Here is a 15,763-nt window from a genome sequence, read left to right as displayed (position 1 = left end):
AGATTTAGGTTGGGACTGCACGGAGGCGGTTCAGGTCATTTCATCCTGCACTGCTTCACCCCCACTAATTTCTGCTTTCGGTTCACCAAATCAGGGCTAGGACAGAGCACATGCCTCCCGCTGGGCACGAGCCCATTTCCAAGGGCAGAAAGAGCAGACCCCACCGTGCTTTTGCTCCTTATTTGCCTGGAAAAAAGGTGCCAAGAATTAGAATTACATTTTTCAAGAGCAGCAGAACAAGCCAAGGGCCTGTCAGCTTGTCCTAAAACAACCCCTCTCTGCTCGCTGAGCACGCAGCCAGCATTCCTGACACACAGCAGTGTCCATCGCCCCTCAGCCCCCCCCATCCAGCATGGAGCTGCACAGCACTTTGCGGTGGAGCAAGCCAGAAAACCCTCTGAATGTTCTCTGCCTAAAACGCAGCCAAAGCATTTTTATGTTTAAAAAGCAGGTCTGGATCCCAAAAGAAAGGAGGTTTTCAGCAAGCGATTACGTGCAAGGCCCTTTGGCACTCGACAGCTCCTCTCTTGTTATTGATGCTGAGGGTGTTGTTAGGAGATGAGGCTCCACAAAGCACAGACGTGAAGTCACGGAGCTTTAGCAAGGGCTGTTGCCATGTTCAATATGTTATTACAGCTCCATCACCACAGGCACAAAGAGCAGCAACTCCTCTCTGCCAAATCCATCCCTGAAATCACTCCCCCACTCCATCCCCTCCAGCAACAGCAGGCTAACATCATCGATTGCTGTTGCATCTCCTCCATGGCTTTCCACCCAGCACCGGGAAGGAAGGATTTAGTGTGAAATACCCTCCCTCCTCAAAATACAGCACGCAAAATTAATCTGATTGGTGTTACAACTCACTGGCTTTCCTTGTGTGAGTCAGAACTGTGGATGGGCTGCATTTCATAATGATGGAAAAGTACAGCACCAAAACTGTGCTCGGTGCTGTACATTCACAGAGAAGACACCCAAGCTGCTCCCACCAAATCCCTCGCCTTCCCCGGGAAGATCCTTGGCGAGAAGGGGCATGCAGGGATGTCTAATAAGGAGGGAGGCTGAGTTCATCCATGAGAAGATGTACGTGCTTGAGAATCGGTAACAACCCCTTCATGGCCCACACCAACTGGAAGCCAGAAGAATCACATTCCCCATCCCAGGGTGTGCCTGGATCCAGAGGGAGCTAGAGCAATGCTCTGCGCCCAGCAGCACCCACACTCCCTCCCAGAAGATGAGGGGAAGAGAAGAAGCCCAGACCAGGCTGAAACTGCAGGGGAAGAAGAAAACAGCCAGAACTCTTGGTATCAGGAATAACTCTTCTCCGAAAATTTATTCCAAGAAGGGGCTTTTATTTAACCACAAAGGTGCAAAACCAGATTGACAGCAGGCGGCCAGCAGCAGTGGCTGCTACAGCCCTTCTCACCCTGCACCATCCCCGTGCTTTGGAGCTACGCGCAGGAGAGCCGTTGCTGCCACACCAGCCCCAGTTCCACCTCAGTGCTGACAAAGTTAAGTAGCAAACTAGCTTCGCTATTCTGTATTTCCAGGACACAACAGGGCACATAAGAATCCTAGCTATTAAAGAAAAGAAGATGTACCTAACAGATGTACAAGCAATTAAAAGATGGAGAAGAAAAATCTCCTTGAATCCATGTATCACACCCAGCTCGCAATGGTGCCCTGCTGCAAGTGGAGAAAACTGGCAATATTTCTTCCAATTACAGGGGTGAGACACGCGAAGTCAAGGGACTTTCTTTCCCTCAAGCAGATCAGGTGAAATGTCGCACTGCACGAGCCTTATAATATTGACGGAATGGTACAGAAAAGTCCAATTATGTAAATGATGGAGCAGGCTCCCGAGAAGCAGCCAGCCTTATAACACTGCCCTTCTCCACCGCTACGGCTTGAAAGACAATTTAAAAGGTTGCTTTGGACGTCGATCACGACAAACGAGCCAAAGAAGTGCAAAACAACCACCTGTGCTTGAGGAACTGTCACTTCTCCCGTTTTGTTTCCCAGCCACGCCTCAGCCCCGCTGTCCATGGCTTGGGGACCACCACGGGCTGGAGCAGCCCGGACAGGGCACAGTTGGGCTGCAGGCAGCTCAGAGAAGGCCAAGCTCAGCTTTTACATCCTGCCTACAGAGCATTTCTGCAGCCCATGAGGGCTTTCCCTGCCGTGCCCAAGCCTCTTGGGCCAGTTCTTCATCTGTAGGAAAGTCAGCTGAAAAATGGGACACAATCAGTTGTGCTGTCAGTAACGTTGCTCCTTCCCTTTCCTTCCCGCTGGAAGGCTGGCTGGAGGAGCCCAGCATCTCACAAGGACAACGCAATGCCTAACGGCATCTGGTTTTCAAATGAAACCAGCATGACTCTGTGCATGGGATGGAGCATCCCATTCCAGATAGAACACTCCTCCAGCTGTTTGTTCCCTTGGCTTCCCGTCCTGAGCTGGTGCACGGCATGGGCTGCTGACAAGCCCTCGTAGACATCCTGGCAGGGACACCGTGTAGCAGCAATGCAATGAACACCCAGGCACACCCTGGGAGCCAGACTGCTTGCACAAGGCAGACCCACACTCCTGAACGTGCTCACATACAGGTGAGCAGGGGTCACCACACTCACATGCATCCTCCTGCAATTTGGAAGTTATCTTTGGAACACGGAGGAAAGCAGTGGAAAGGAGAAATCCAACCAGAAGTGTTTGCGCTGTGACAACGTGAACTATGCAAATATTTCAGCTTTTAAATATGTCTGGAATGACAGAGAATGCCAACATCTCCCTCATCTTCCCAGAAAGAGCTTTGAATCATTGCTGCCCTAATGCGGAGTCCTCCCCCCTCCCTCCTCCGCCCCACTGAATTCTTTTCTGCAGTCAGATTTTTATCAGGCACAAGTCAACAGCGTGAGCAACTGCACAACAGATGGGTAGATGTCAAAAACATCACAGAAGGATGCTCCTGCAGCTGTGGAACTCCACAGCCCCATGCCAGGTGCTCCTGATGGGGACCCAACTGCACCACGAGCCTTAGGACCACGGGGAAAGCCTGGCCTACCTCCCAGCCACGAAGGCTGCAAGGAGAGTTAATCAGAAACACTGTTCTCTGCAGAGGAAGGAGGACAAAAGCAGGAAAGACGTAGGTATGTTTTTACCCACTGAAATTGTTTCATTTCATTGCTCAGGCCTGAGGTTAGAGTTACTCCCATAGAAGTCTGCTCCTCCAAGAAGTGGCCAGGGAGCCACACGACACATGCGGACTTTGCAATGAGCACCCCGCAGTCCTTAGGGCGAGAATTTTATTTCTTTTGACAAGATCTTTCAGGCATTTCACCTTTCACAAGGTGAGAATTATGGCCAGTTCTCCTCATGGCCAGTTACTCGAAGCATTTCACCTTCCACAGGGCTGATCAAGCCATGCACCAGCGCAGAGCTCTGCATCTCACTCGGGTTTCAGATAACCCAGAGCAGGCGGGGTGCCAGCAGCATTGGTGCATCCCCTCTCCACCAGTGCTACCACCACTCCATAGGATCCCACTGGCTGGGTGTCCGTGGGACTCCTTGGCAGCCACCTCCTCCCCACTAGATCCGGGCACAGCCACAGCTCCCACAGCAGAGGTGCACAGCCGAGGAGGACAGCCTTGCACTGTTGCTGGGTCTCCACTTGTGGATGTCCATCAAAAGCACCAGTAACAACTCAGAGCTCTTTTTCCCAAGAGAAAAACAACCTCCAGCAGGGAAGGCAGAGCCCAGCACGATCCACACTGTAGACTCAGAGGCTACAGGAGGACACGCGCCCAGGGACGGCTGATGTTCACAGCTTCGTTTGGTTCTCCAGCCCCTCTGTGCTATTGTTCCACAGCAATAAATCATGGGGAGGCGCTGGAATCCAGGGCTGGTTTCTACAAGACGGAGCCCAGGGTGCGGGAACTGAGATGCTGCCTCCTTTTTGCTTGCTAATTCCCTTGGTGGCCGCCGTGCTCAGTGCTTTTCTCCACTCCTACGCATCCTGTCGGAGCGCCACGGCTCTCCCAGTTCAAAGCACTGCTGCGTTTCCACCCCCTCCGCTCCCTTCCCCCAGCACTGGATTACTCAATTAGAGATTATGCTTTTGCCAGTTACCTCCAAGCCAACTGGGGCCTCTGCCAAGGTCAACACAAGTTCCAGCCAGTTTCATTAATAACTGTGAGACCAACCCACTGGAAACTCTGAGAGGTTAATCTCAGCAACAGATCAATGTTCCCATAACAAAGGCACAGAGCAGAAACTCGACTGGTGATTTACCAGCCAGCCCTGCTATCCGCACCAGGGGCTGCGATGCTGCCCCTCCAAGCATCCCTCCCTGTACCAGGGCAAACTCTGCTGGGGGAGTTCCCAGCCTCCTGTTCCTCTGCCCCAGCACATTCGGCAAGGAACGGATGGAGCAGCTCCCAGGGAACAGCACTGCCAAGGCACCAGCCAGCACAGCAAGGGGGAAGCAGGGCTCCCGAAAGGCCTTTCGGTTGTCCTCAGCGCTCTGCCAGCCCGCGGCCAGGGCAGGCATTAGCAGGCGAGCCAAGAGCCTTTCCATCCCACAGCCTGTTTTCCAGGAGTTTATTGTAAATTGGGCTCTGGAACGGGCAGCCAGTGTGAAATTTGGCATGTACACTTCTGGCTTCAATGCATCATTAAAAAGGCATTTTAAATGTGTTAATTCCTCCTTTTTCAATTAATTGCTTTTAAAGCTGCATTAACATGCATTAAAGCAAAACACCCTTTGCCCTAATTTCTGCTTTCCCATACACATCACCTGGCCTTGATGCTGCCTCCTCCAAACTCCCCTCTTCCCTTTCTTGTTCCAGGTTTTATTCTACAGAACAACAAAAACACCCATGCAGAAAGGGGAGAAATTAAAAGCCTTCCACGATGTAAAGCAGCGTCCAAGTTCTAACAACACATGGCTCCTTAACAGCCTTTTTTTCCATCAATAGTTAATTATTTCACAGAAGTGGGAAGTGGCATTGTCCCTTCTACAGATGGGGAAATCGGGGATATGGAAAGGCACTTACCCGGTAACCAGCGACCGTGCCAGGGCAGATGGCAGCAAGGTTCGGGTTTCCTACACCTCCACCCAGCCCCGCACCCGAGGGACCACATGGCTCCCTGTCAGCATATTCCTGCTGGAGCAATAACCTGCGTATGAGCGCAGCCAGCCAGGCCTTGCAAGGGGACCGAATGCTGATCATCACTGACTCACATCCTATAGGAAGGAGCAGCAAACCACGTATGTGGTGGAAAAGCGGCCTCAGAAAGGGGAATAACAGCAAGTGGAAGCATAATCGGAATAAGAAGAGATGGAAAAGGAGAGGCAGGGCTAACCTCCAGCTCTGGAGAGGGGAGAGCAGGCGCTGCTCGACCAGACGTGCCACACTTACCAGCCCTATGGGGCTGCACCAGCTGCGCACGTACGTGCAGAGACAGGGGATCATGCGGAAATTCTACTAGCCTGCTCTAGAGCTGTCTGTTTTACTCCTATCTTTTGTTACATGATGAAGGTCTGCGACTTTCTCTATTGGAAAGAAAGCAGAAGGCACCGAGGGTCCTGGGAACCAGGTCCTGCATCTCTGCCAAGAGCACACCCGGCAAATCTGCATCACAGCAGCTCTTCCAGTGAATCTCGCGTCCAGGCTCGCGGTGATGGAAAAAACAGTCCTGCTTTAGTCTTGCCTGGTTATTCTCAGCCAGCTCAAGAGAGCACCTTCTCGGAGGCACAGAGCAGTCACACTGGCACAGAGGGAGATTTCATCTCCATCCCAGCAAACTGTGCTCACCAGAGCCCTCCTGGCCACGTCCAGCAGCAGGAGCCCACGACTACGGCACTGCGGCAACGTGACAGCAATCCCTCTCGCAGCAAAAAAGATGCTTAAGTGGGGGAAAGCAGGCAAGAAAACCTTCTGCTCCCCAGCTTGAAAAGGAAAAACTAATGTTTGAGGATATGAGCAACGTGAGGTTTGTAAGGAAAGGTAATATCTTTTACTAGACGAACTGAGATTTAGTTGTAAAGCTGCTGCTTTGGAAAGGCACGCAGCCCAAAAACACGTCTGTTTTCTCCAGCAATAATGCACTGATCTAATAGAGGACATTACCTCCTCCTTAGAAACCAAACCTCGCTTGGAGTGAGGCCGCAGTGATCCTCAACAGGGTTAAGGGGCTCAGTTCACCCCACTTTTAGGAAACGTAGATGAGGAATAAAAGACACGAGATCCACTTCTCTTCAGGAAAAACTCTGGAACCTCTTACCAGGATTTGGGACAGCTATTAACTCATCTGTGTTCACAGCACAGATTACAGCCCAAAACAAAGGGCATGGAAAAGTGCAGGAATGGTGTTAACATCTCCCTTTGCTGAAGGCTAGCAAACCCAGTGTCCCCAGCAGTTATCAGGGACATGCTAAGCTCACACCACCACGGACCTGAATCTGCATCTCAGCTCCACCGCTGCTCTTAAACCAGAGACCAAAAGAGCCACTGCCTGAAAGGCAAATCCATTACAGCTGCACTACAGTCACACCCTTTGGGATGGCCAGGCTGGCACCCACAGCATATAACCAAACCCCTACATGTTTTATTGAGGGTTCTGTGCAGCTCTTTACCCTGCAAGAGTTAGCTGGATTTGCAAAATCAAAAAGCAGTCCTAGCGCTCTTACTCTGATGAGTAACTTGAGCTCCTCCCCACGCAGTGACTGCAACAACGTGGAATGGGGTAAGGGGTAAACGAACAACTACAATGCTCTGTCTAAACAAGGACCAGCGTGTTTAGTAACACTCACGTGGTGCATCTCACCCCGAGAGCTCACCCAGTTTGCAAAGCCGTCCTCGATAAAGTACCAGACGACTTTGTCAGGCACTGAGTCAGCAGCACAGATGGAATAGCAAATTCCTCTCTGTGGCTTTGGTCACTGGGACACACATCCCACTGCCACACACGTGCCATCGCTCTGGGACACACTCGGAGATCATTGGCTCTGGACCCACCTTGCAGAGCATTTGCAGGAAGGGAGGAAGATTGCAGAATAACTCCTGAGAACAGAGAACATGCTGAGCAAGCAGAAAAAAACAACAGAGTCGCTAGAAGAGAAGTGTGGGGCAGCCTCGGCTGGGACAGAGTAGAGCAGGAATTTGCCACCAGGACAGGCTGTGTCGTGATGTGCTGGCTTAGGAGGTCACATCAGCCAGGCAGAGGAGGTAATAGCATTCATGGAGCTCAGCAGAAAGCCTCTCAAGAAGGTCTTTACCTGCTTTTCTAGATAGTGATTTACACCACCAGAGTCCAAGTATCAAATTCAACTGTTGCTGGCTTTGCATGGACACAAAAAGTAGTTTTATATGTGTAAATGGCCTGGATATGAAAGCGTCCAGAGCTTGTGGCCATAGACCAGTCTTTGCTCTTGACACTTCCTCTGGACCAGCCCACCGAGAACAGCTCCTCTAACATGCCAAGGCTCAGGCTGACGCACAAATCAGCTGCAGGAGCTCTACCATGACCTTAATGCCCACGAGCAGGTTCTAGACTAGTCCAAGAATGACTGCTCAAGAACAAAGCAAACAGATTGCTATTAATCCCATCTCCCAGGCTGCAAAGGCAGATACATCGCCCTACAGCCCAGACTTGCCTTCTGCTCACAACCACTCCAACAGCAGAGACCATCCTAGTCTTGCAGTGAGCTCCATCAAACTCATTCTGCAAACAACCCCAGCTACTTTTGAGTGACTAATCCAGCTCTGCTTAGGCTCTCACCAGCCAGGAACACCTCATTTTTTTCTTCATTTCAGACTCTGAAATTGCGAATGGCTCCACTAAAAGCATAATCTTCTCTCACTGAGTTGTATCTCACAGCTTTTTCTCTCTCTTTTTCATTAACAAATGTTTTAAGCCTCATAAAATGCACGTAATTCTTGGAAGCGTGTCACAGACCAAGAAGCAAATGCAGCCCTGAACTCACCCACTAATGCCTCAAGAGCGGCTTTGCCTATTAGAAACAAATAGCTGAGACAATACGTGGTTTTCCTGTGAGAAGCAGAGCAGAATTGCTGATGGAAATAATGTGCAGACAGAAAAGCCGTCCTGGTTTCCTCATGTCTTTGGAGAGGAATATTTTTTGTTTCGTGGCCAGCACTTTACTTTGCCCATCAGCCACCCAACCCAGCATCCCCCAGGCATACTCTAGACCTCAGAGCCACTACAACACATCCCAGTGGAACAGAGAGCAGGTTGCCACCTGGCCACAGCTTTGCCTCTTTAGGATACACCTTGGAGAGAGCAGCAAAAATGGGACACAGAAGAGCCACAGAACCTTTGCATCTTTTCCAAGACAACATGCACACTATCAAGAGCTAAAGGAGAGTAAGACAATGTGTCTGGTGCATTTCTCAAGGTCTGCAAGTTCAAACATAACTCTTAAAGACCTGCTCCATCCCTTCCAGCACGAGCTCACCATCCCTAATGGGCAGTCCCTGCAGCTCCCTCCTCCAGAAGATCCAGCCAGGCCTCCCTTGGCACCGGAACCACCGCAGAGTTAAATGTCCTTCTCTCTTGAGGCAGGTCAGAGGGATCTCATGTAAGATCCACCAGTACTGTACGGATAAGAGATGTCTGAATATCCTGGCACTCCCAAGCAAGAGCTTTCTTGACCACATATTATTGCAGTTGGCCGCCACAGCAATAGAGCAAATCATCCCAATCACTCCGAGTAAGGATGCGAATTCCATTTCACTCAGACATCCCTGCAACCCAGCCTGCAGCTGCATTAACCTTTTGTGCTCAGAGCACTGGAACATTGGCAACACAAGCCCCCAGCATGTTTATCCAGCAAGACCTTCCTGCCAACCAGGAATATGTCCAAGCTCAAGATGAAATCAAATACAATTTATCCCAACAGAGCACAAAAATAAATCCAAATAGGAACATAAGGGATTTCTCTTTTGCAACATTTATTACATGTGCAGAGGGGACAATTGTGAGTAAACAATTTGCTTTGTTAAATGAGACTAAGCGAAGGGAGCCTTTCCTGGGGAAGATTATATTAAGGAATCATCAGCAACCAATTCAAACCCTTCAAACACGAATATTAAATAAAGAGATGTGATCAATGAGAAAGGTCAAGTAAAAAATCAAATCAGGGCACAATATCCAGAAAGGCCAGACATGACCATCTCTAATTTAGCCTACAGGAACTTCCAAGTTGTTCTGCTGCATCTAACAGCCCAGTAAATGCAAGCCCATGACTGTAACAACTACGGGAAAGCTGACACGCTTCTATTTACCTGAAGTGGTTACCCCATCTCAGTATCATCCAACACCACTAAGCACTGTATGATACATCAGGAACTGCCATCTACAGCAATTTCAGTAGCGGCTCAGAGCCTCAAAGATAGCTCTACACAAGCCAAGGGAATCCCCAAACACAGACTCCACACCCAGCCACCATCCCAGCCTGCAGTGCCCTTACCTTTGAGAGATCCTCCGTCCCTCCCTGCTGGCTCTGGTTCAGGAGAGGCGAGTGCCGCATCAGGGGGTCCTGAAGCAGATCCAGGCGCGGTCTCTTGGTTTCAATGAACTCTAAGTCAGACGGCTTGGTCAGGTCAGAGAGATAGGAAGGCGCCTCAGTCCTCAGGTGCAACTCCTGCGATCTGGCAATAAAGAGAAAGGAGCTTTGAGAAAACCAAGCACTGCTGCTCTCCCCTGCGCTATGACTGCAAGCCGCTCAAGGAGGACAGGGGGCTCAACTGCCCATTTCCCAGAAGGATGCGTGAAGGCAGGCCAGGTGGCCCCGGACTCAAACATCTCTGGTCTTTGCATATCTGCCACCTGGAATGCCCTACTGCCATCTCCTGTCCCACCACACAGGGTGGGTGGCTAACCCTAGACCAGGGCTGCAAGTTTGAGCTGGGCAGAGCAAGCCACCGCTCAGAAAACCCTCCATTCTGGCCCATAAATCCCTCTGTGGCCCCTAACACCAAGCAGAGCTCCCTTCTGCCACGTTTGGTACCACGTCAAAGGTACCTGCACCACTGTTTATTTTTAGCATCTGCTCTAGGAATGCCAAAGATTATATACTGGGGAAAAAAAATGCATACTCCTCCATGGCTAGACAGTAGGGATTTGTTTTTCCAACATGGGGGAGGAAAGAAACTGGCCACATGTAGTCACACATCTCTGACACAGACCTGGCAAGCTGTAAAAACACATTATCCAGTGGTAGCAACTGCACCCGAGGACTCACATCGGGCTCAAATATCTTTCACCTGTTAAATAGGAGACAGTTGGTAATACCTGGAAATTTGGTTTGGTTCTGCTATTTTTAAACAACTGTAAAACTTTTTTTGTAGCTCTGTTTTTCCTAGCAGGATTCTCTTGTGGGAATTGTAAAGGGATCCTACAAAAATACATTAAACCTTTTACTACGCCCAAGGATCAGCTTTGCTGCAGCAGCTCCAAGGGTGTGTTTTTAACACGTCAGGCAGAAGTGTCTCTTAAAGAAAAATAAAAGTAAAATGAAGCACAGGAGATTCAACGCTTGGAAAAAAAAGCATGGTTTTTTTTTTTTAATTCCTCCTTCAAACAAGACCCTTCAAGTTCTCCTGAGCTACGTGGGGAAGCATCCTCCCAAGTTACCAAACACCAACAAACTAAACAGCCTTTGAAGCTCCTCGATAGGGAGGAAGGAAAAGGTTGCCCTTTGCCAAGAACAAGCACACGGACAGGGGGGTCTTGGGCATTGTTTGGCCCTCACCCACAAACTGCAACTGCTGGCATTAATTTTTACCCAGCTAATTAAATATCTTGGCGAGGATGACAAAAAGGGCAGGACCCAGAGCCCCTTGAAGCCAGGAGAAGTCTTTCCAGCAGCTGTAACACCTCTGAAGTGCATCCAGAGGGAGAAGGAACCCCGGTGAAAGCCACCTTGTCAGGGGCACCACCACTGAGCAAAGCCCTCTGCTCTCCCCGGAGCAGTGTGGCAAACTCGGCCCTGCTCCAAGGAAGCGAGATAACATTGGTCTGGCTTGGGGTTTTTTATATTTAAACATCAACAGCAGGCACAAAGCGTAGGCAGGCCAACCCCTGCTGCGCTGTGCTTGGCCCAGGTGGGAGACTCGGGCAGCAGCTTTGCTGCTGATACACAGAAACAGAATCTGGCTCGTCCCCTTCCTCCTCCCCAGCAAAAAGGGGATGGGAAGTAGGCTCTGGCACTGCGTTTGCCGCTCCAATCCTCAGCCTCCAGGAGAGCGAATGCACAGCTCTCGCAGCAAACTTCTCAGAGCAGAACAGCTCTGAAACCTGGCATCAAAGCACAGCTCACTTCACCTGCAACCATTTTCACACTGAATGATCCCCAGCTTTTCCCAGAAATATCTCCTGGCACTTTCTTGGGTTTCCTGCTGCCTTGTCCCAACCTCTCGTGCAAACCCTGCCCGCCTGCAGCTCCACGCGACAGTTCGGGCTCTGCTGTCAAGCCCACCAACAATAAGCAACTGTTGAGCTAGGCAGGTGTTAAAATATTCCAACACCCAAGGCTCTGCTGCATAGAGGCAATTAAAAATCAGATGTATTTATTTTCACTTCTTCCCTTTTTTATAAAGGCCGTATTACCAAGAAGCTGCTCGCTGACACAGCACGGCTTTGAGACCTCTGCAGTTGCCAGGAAGACATGGCACAAACACGGCTGCTACGGTCAGAAAATAAAACCCTGTATTTTTAAGATAACAGGAACACTGGGCTTTAGAAACCCAGTTACTTACAGCCAGGCAGGGGCCATGCCGGGGAAAGCAGCTGCGATGTTATAGGGTGCTATTTTATTTCCATTTCCACATCCATTGCAGCTACTATTAACTTTATCCACTGGAATTTCCAGCCGCTCCCGAGATCGCTTTGTCTGGCACAACCTGCTCAGCCTGTCCTGGCTGCAAATACAAACCCCCTTGAAGCCTTCACACCTTTCACTCTTTACATCCACACCTGCAGTGAGCTCTTTACTACAGCGATAACATTGCTGTCAGCATAAAAACAGCCCTCCCTCAAAAACCCTCCCGTTACACCAAGCTGGGGTTTTGCTTATTTTCCAAATAGTTCCCACCTGGCTGATTCATTCCAGAGATTCCTACTTTGCTGAAGGGCAAGTGTGTTTTTAATTGCATGCGAGTTATGCATGATTAAATGAAATAAATCCAATGGCAGCATCCATTACAGGTTAATCTTCACTTGGAGTCCTTTGCCACAAACACTTAAACTATTTAAAAGCAGCAGAACCGTATGAGCTGTGCTGACACACCCAGGCTGGGTGCCCAGGGTTTGCCCCAACATCCAGCCATCCACACAAAGCTCTGCTTTGGGCAGATCCAAGACCAGAAGATCAAGATAAGCAGAGATCAGACCTTTGGTTTATTACTAACCTGACAAACTAATCGCACCCCACCGGCTGCAGAGCCGCATAACTCACCCACTCCGGCTGTTTCCTCAGCAGACTCACCCAGGGCGTTGGGAAGGTACGAGCGGATAAATACCTACAGCGAGTGTGGGGCATTCACAGCTCGCTCTAGTGTGCTTGGGTCACTGGGACCTAGGAAAACATCTTCTATGTTATATCAGAACAAGCTGTGCAGGAGATAGGCTGAAAAAAAAGGCCTGACTGCCAGCTGCGTGTAAAGGAAGCAAAGAACATCTCTACCCTGGGAGAAAGGATCAGACGAGACATCCTGAGCTGCCCTTCGGGTTTGTAAGAGCAGTCCTGATGAGATCTAAATGGATCTTCCCTTTATCTTCTGGGCTGAAGCCAAATCACAGGGAAACGGGCAAGAACAAACGCTTTTGGATATCAGAGAGGACTCTCCCACTCCACTCACATTCCTCAGGATCACACTGCCTGGCTCTCCCAAGCAGCACAACACTCCCCTGGCTCTTCAAACCTTCCTGTTTCTCCTTCAGCTACACAGCAGAAGGAATGACGGCTGTTCTGCAGCATCCAGTGAACCCACCCCGACTTCATGAAGATGTGCCTCCTGCACCAAGGGCTCCAAACACCAGCAGCGACTGAGATGGCTCCCACCAACTTCCCAGCACATTTTAAGTTTTGCTCCCATACATAAATATTGTTCCCTACATCATGGGGCCAAACAACATATCCAGGCTGGAAAACTGGCTCTCCCTGTCTCGTAGGACCAGACCCAAGACAAATGATTGCCTTGCTGCAGCTGTTTATTTCCTCTGGCTGAGAAGGTTTGGTGGGAAATTGCCTCCAAAAACAAGTTTTTAAGAAGTCTCCAGCCCCCACAGGTACAGACAAACAATAAAACGCTTCTGAGAGCAAGTAATATAGACAATCACTAGCATCAAAGTGTATTATTTATAGCCAACGCCAAGATTTGTCAAGAGGTTTCAGCAACTCCTTTACAGCTAATGATGGCCAGGGTGGGAGGCTGGGCAAATTGAGACCTGTTAAAGAGGGAAACCGGAGGGTTGGTAGGAGCCAACCTGACACCAGGCAGCTAGAAAAACATATACTGGGCCAGCTGATCTATTCCCTCTGTTGTATAGGTGGAGAGGGAGAAAAAACATCATGACTAAACAACAGAGGCCATGGGAAGAGTAGCCCGTCTGGGTGGCGAAGATGGAGCTCCCACGCCCTCACTGACGTCCGCCAGCAGCAGAAACGAGTCTTTGCAAGCCAAAGGTTTGGGACAGCCTCTGGCAGGATGTAGCTCACCACGTGGTCCAGCTCAAGGACTTCTAGATCCTCCTGTCTGAGCATCTGTGACCAAATGGTCTCACGTGCATCCTCGTGATGCTCTGGCCGTACATTCCCACACAAGGGCAGGTAGCTGTGCCTCAGCCATCCCCCGCAAACCCCCCAAGCCAACATCTTCCAAGACAACTGCAATTTAGATGAGAGCAGGTGCTGTATTTAATACTCACATATTGAATATCCCCATACAGAGAGCCTGAATTATTCATGGACAAGACCAGGAGAAGCTTTAACGCTGTGCCATACAATGGCACTGCCTCACTCAAGGGGAGAAGAAATTTTTGTGCCACTCCACAAACTCCCCCACATGCTTTCTCCAGGCATACAATCCCTGGAGCCCCACAGGAAAGCCCTCCTGGCAATCCTGGTTGGGAGCAGTCCCTGAACTAATGGCTTGGGGACATCCCATGTTTCACTAGACCTGCTGCACACACTGCAACATCACCTTTCCTCCCCTCAAATAAATCTGGTTCATGATTACACACAGGAAAGTTGCTTTGTGAACTTTTACTTCTCCATCCCAGCCAAGGCAAAGCCCAGGTTTCCCCTCACACCTCCCCACCAGGGCACACTGCCCCACTCCACAGAGCCTGGTGTCACCGCATCTCCTCTGTGGAGCCTCGGGCACCCTCCATGCCCACCCATGGACATGCCCAAAGCCCAGACCAGAGCAGAGGGTACTTGCGAGTCTTGTCACCAAGTGTCTACACACCAGGATCTGCCCCTTCCTGCTGTTATTTTCCCACGTTCATTTACAGGGAGGAAAAAACGTAGTTCCCAGAACATCGCTTCAAGTGTGAAAAGACACTAAGATGTATGGTTGCAGGGATTTCAGCCGCACCACCGCTCGCTCCTGAGAAAAAGGTCACCTTTAAAAATGGAAACTTAATTAAAGACCATAAATAAAATCAGATCGGTCACGCTGGTAACTCGGGAGCAGTTGGTGCCATTTGGCCCAGCACAGATGAAGACCGAGAGCTGCACGCGATTTCCAGCGGCCACGCACACCGCCCTGGCTTCCCACTGCTCCCTGGGCTCCTCAGCCAGAAGGATTAATCACATTCGCTAAGCACAGTAATTAGGCCTGCTCGCATGCTATATTGCACATGGCTATCTCGGATGGCTGCAGAAACACAGCAGCTGCTCCACGGATCCTAAATGTCAGACTTGGATCAACACCAGCAAACTCTGCAAGCTCCTCATGACTGCTAAGCAGAAAGGCTCCGTGAACTGGGGAAATCACCTCCTGTGAAAACAGTGACTCATCTTATTCTGGAGAAAGGTGGAATAACTGTGTTAACACGCACACCGGTAATGTACAGCCATATTTTCTGCCAGAGAAGCCATTATCCACCCCAGCATTCCGGTGTTAATACAGAACACCTTGGTCTAAAATTGTAACGCATATTGAAAGTAAAAAAATGCAGTTCCTCGATTTTTCAGACCTTGTCCCACTGGCACCTGCCACTTAACGCTCAGCACAGTTTTTCTCACTTCTTTTGCGGACAAAAATATATTTAGAAGAGAAAAAAACCCTAATCCTTGTCACCTTGCCAGGACATTCCTCTGCTGGTATTCACGGTACGGCTTGTACCAACAGCAGATCCTGAAATACTTCTCTTCGCTCCTGCAGTCCAGTTGGCACAGCCAACCGAGCAAGCTAAAGGGAAGTCTGTGGATCCTTCCAAGAAAAAACCTGCTACCAAAAGAATCCATCAAGGAGAGAAAGCAGCACATCCCTGCAAAGACAGAGCCAACTTTCCCCATAGTGACAAATTCAAAGTGGTTTTAAGTTTTCCATCATTCTTCCAAGCCAGAATTGCTGCATGGCAATTTCAAGCCTCTACCCAATCCGCCCAGGAATGATGATGACTCCCAAGACTAATGTACTTGGAGAAGGCCAGTCTGCAGCAAATCCTCAGCACTTCCTGTGCTGCTCAGGGTGGGATGCAGGAGAAGCAGCAGGCAAGTGAGCCCCCAGGGAGGAGA

General features: G+C 49.9%; 1 protein-coding gene across 17 annotated transcripts in view; it reads right to left on the bottom strand.

The window, feature by feature from the left end:
• Positions 1 to 15,763, bottom strand: part of NCOR2 (nuclear receptor corepressor 2) — a 251,275-nt gene that overhangs the window by 143,948 nt on the left and 91,564 nt on the right. For all 17 annotated transcript variants that reach the window (XM_054082546.1, XM_054082556.1, XM_054082558.1 and 14 more), the window contains exon 4: positions 9,485 to 9,665. In XM_054082546.1, coding sequence (XP_053938521.1) covers positions 9,485 to 9,665 — 181 coding nt within the window. The remainder of the gene's footprint in view (positions 1 to 9,484; positions 9,666 to 15,763) is intronic.

The sequence above is a fragment of the Cuculus canorus genome, chromosome 17, assembly GCF_017976375.1.
Source record: "Cuculus canorus isolate bCucCan1 chromosome 17, bCucCan1.pri, whole genome shotgun sequence".
In the NCBI taxonomy this organism is placed as follows: domain Eukaryota; kingdom Metazoa; phylum Chordata; class Aves; order Cuculiformes; family Cuculidae; genus Cuculus; species Cuculus canorus.
The sequence above is the reverse complement of the archived record's forward strand: the minus strand, read 5'-3'. Positions and strand labels throughout refer to the sequence as shown.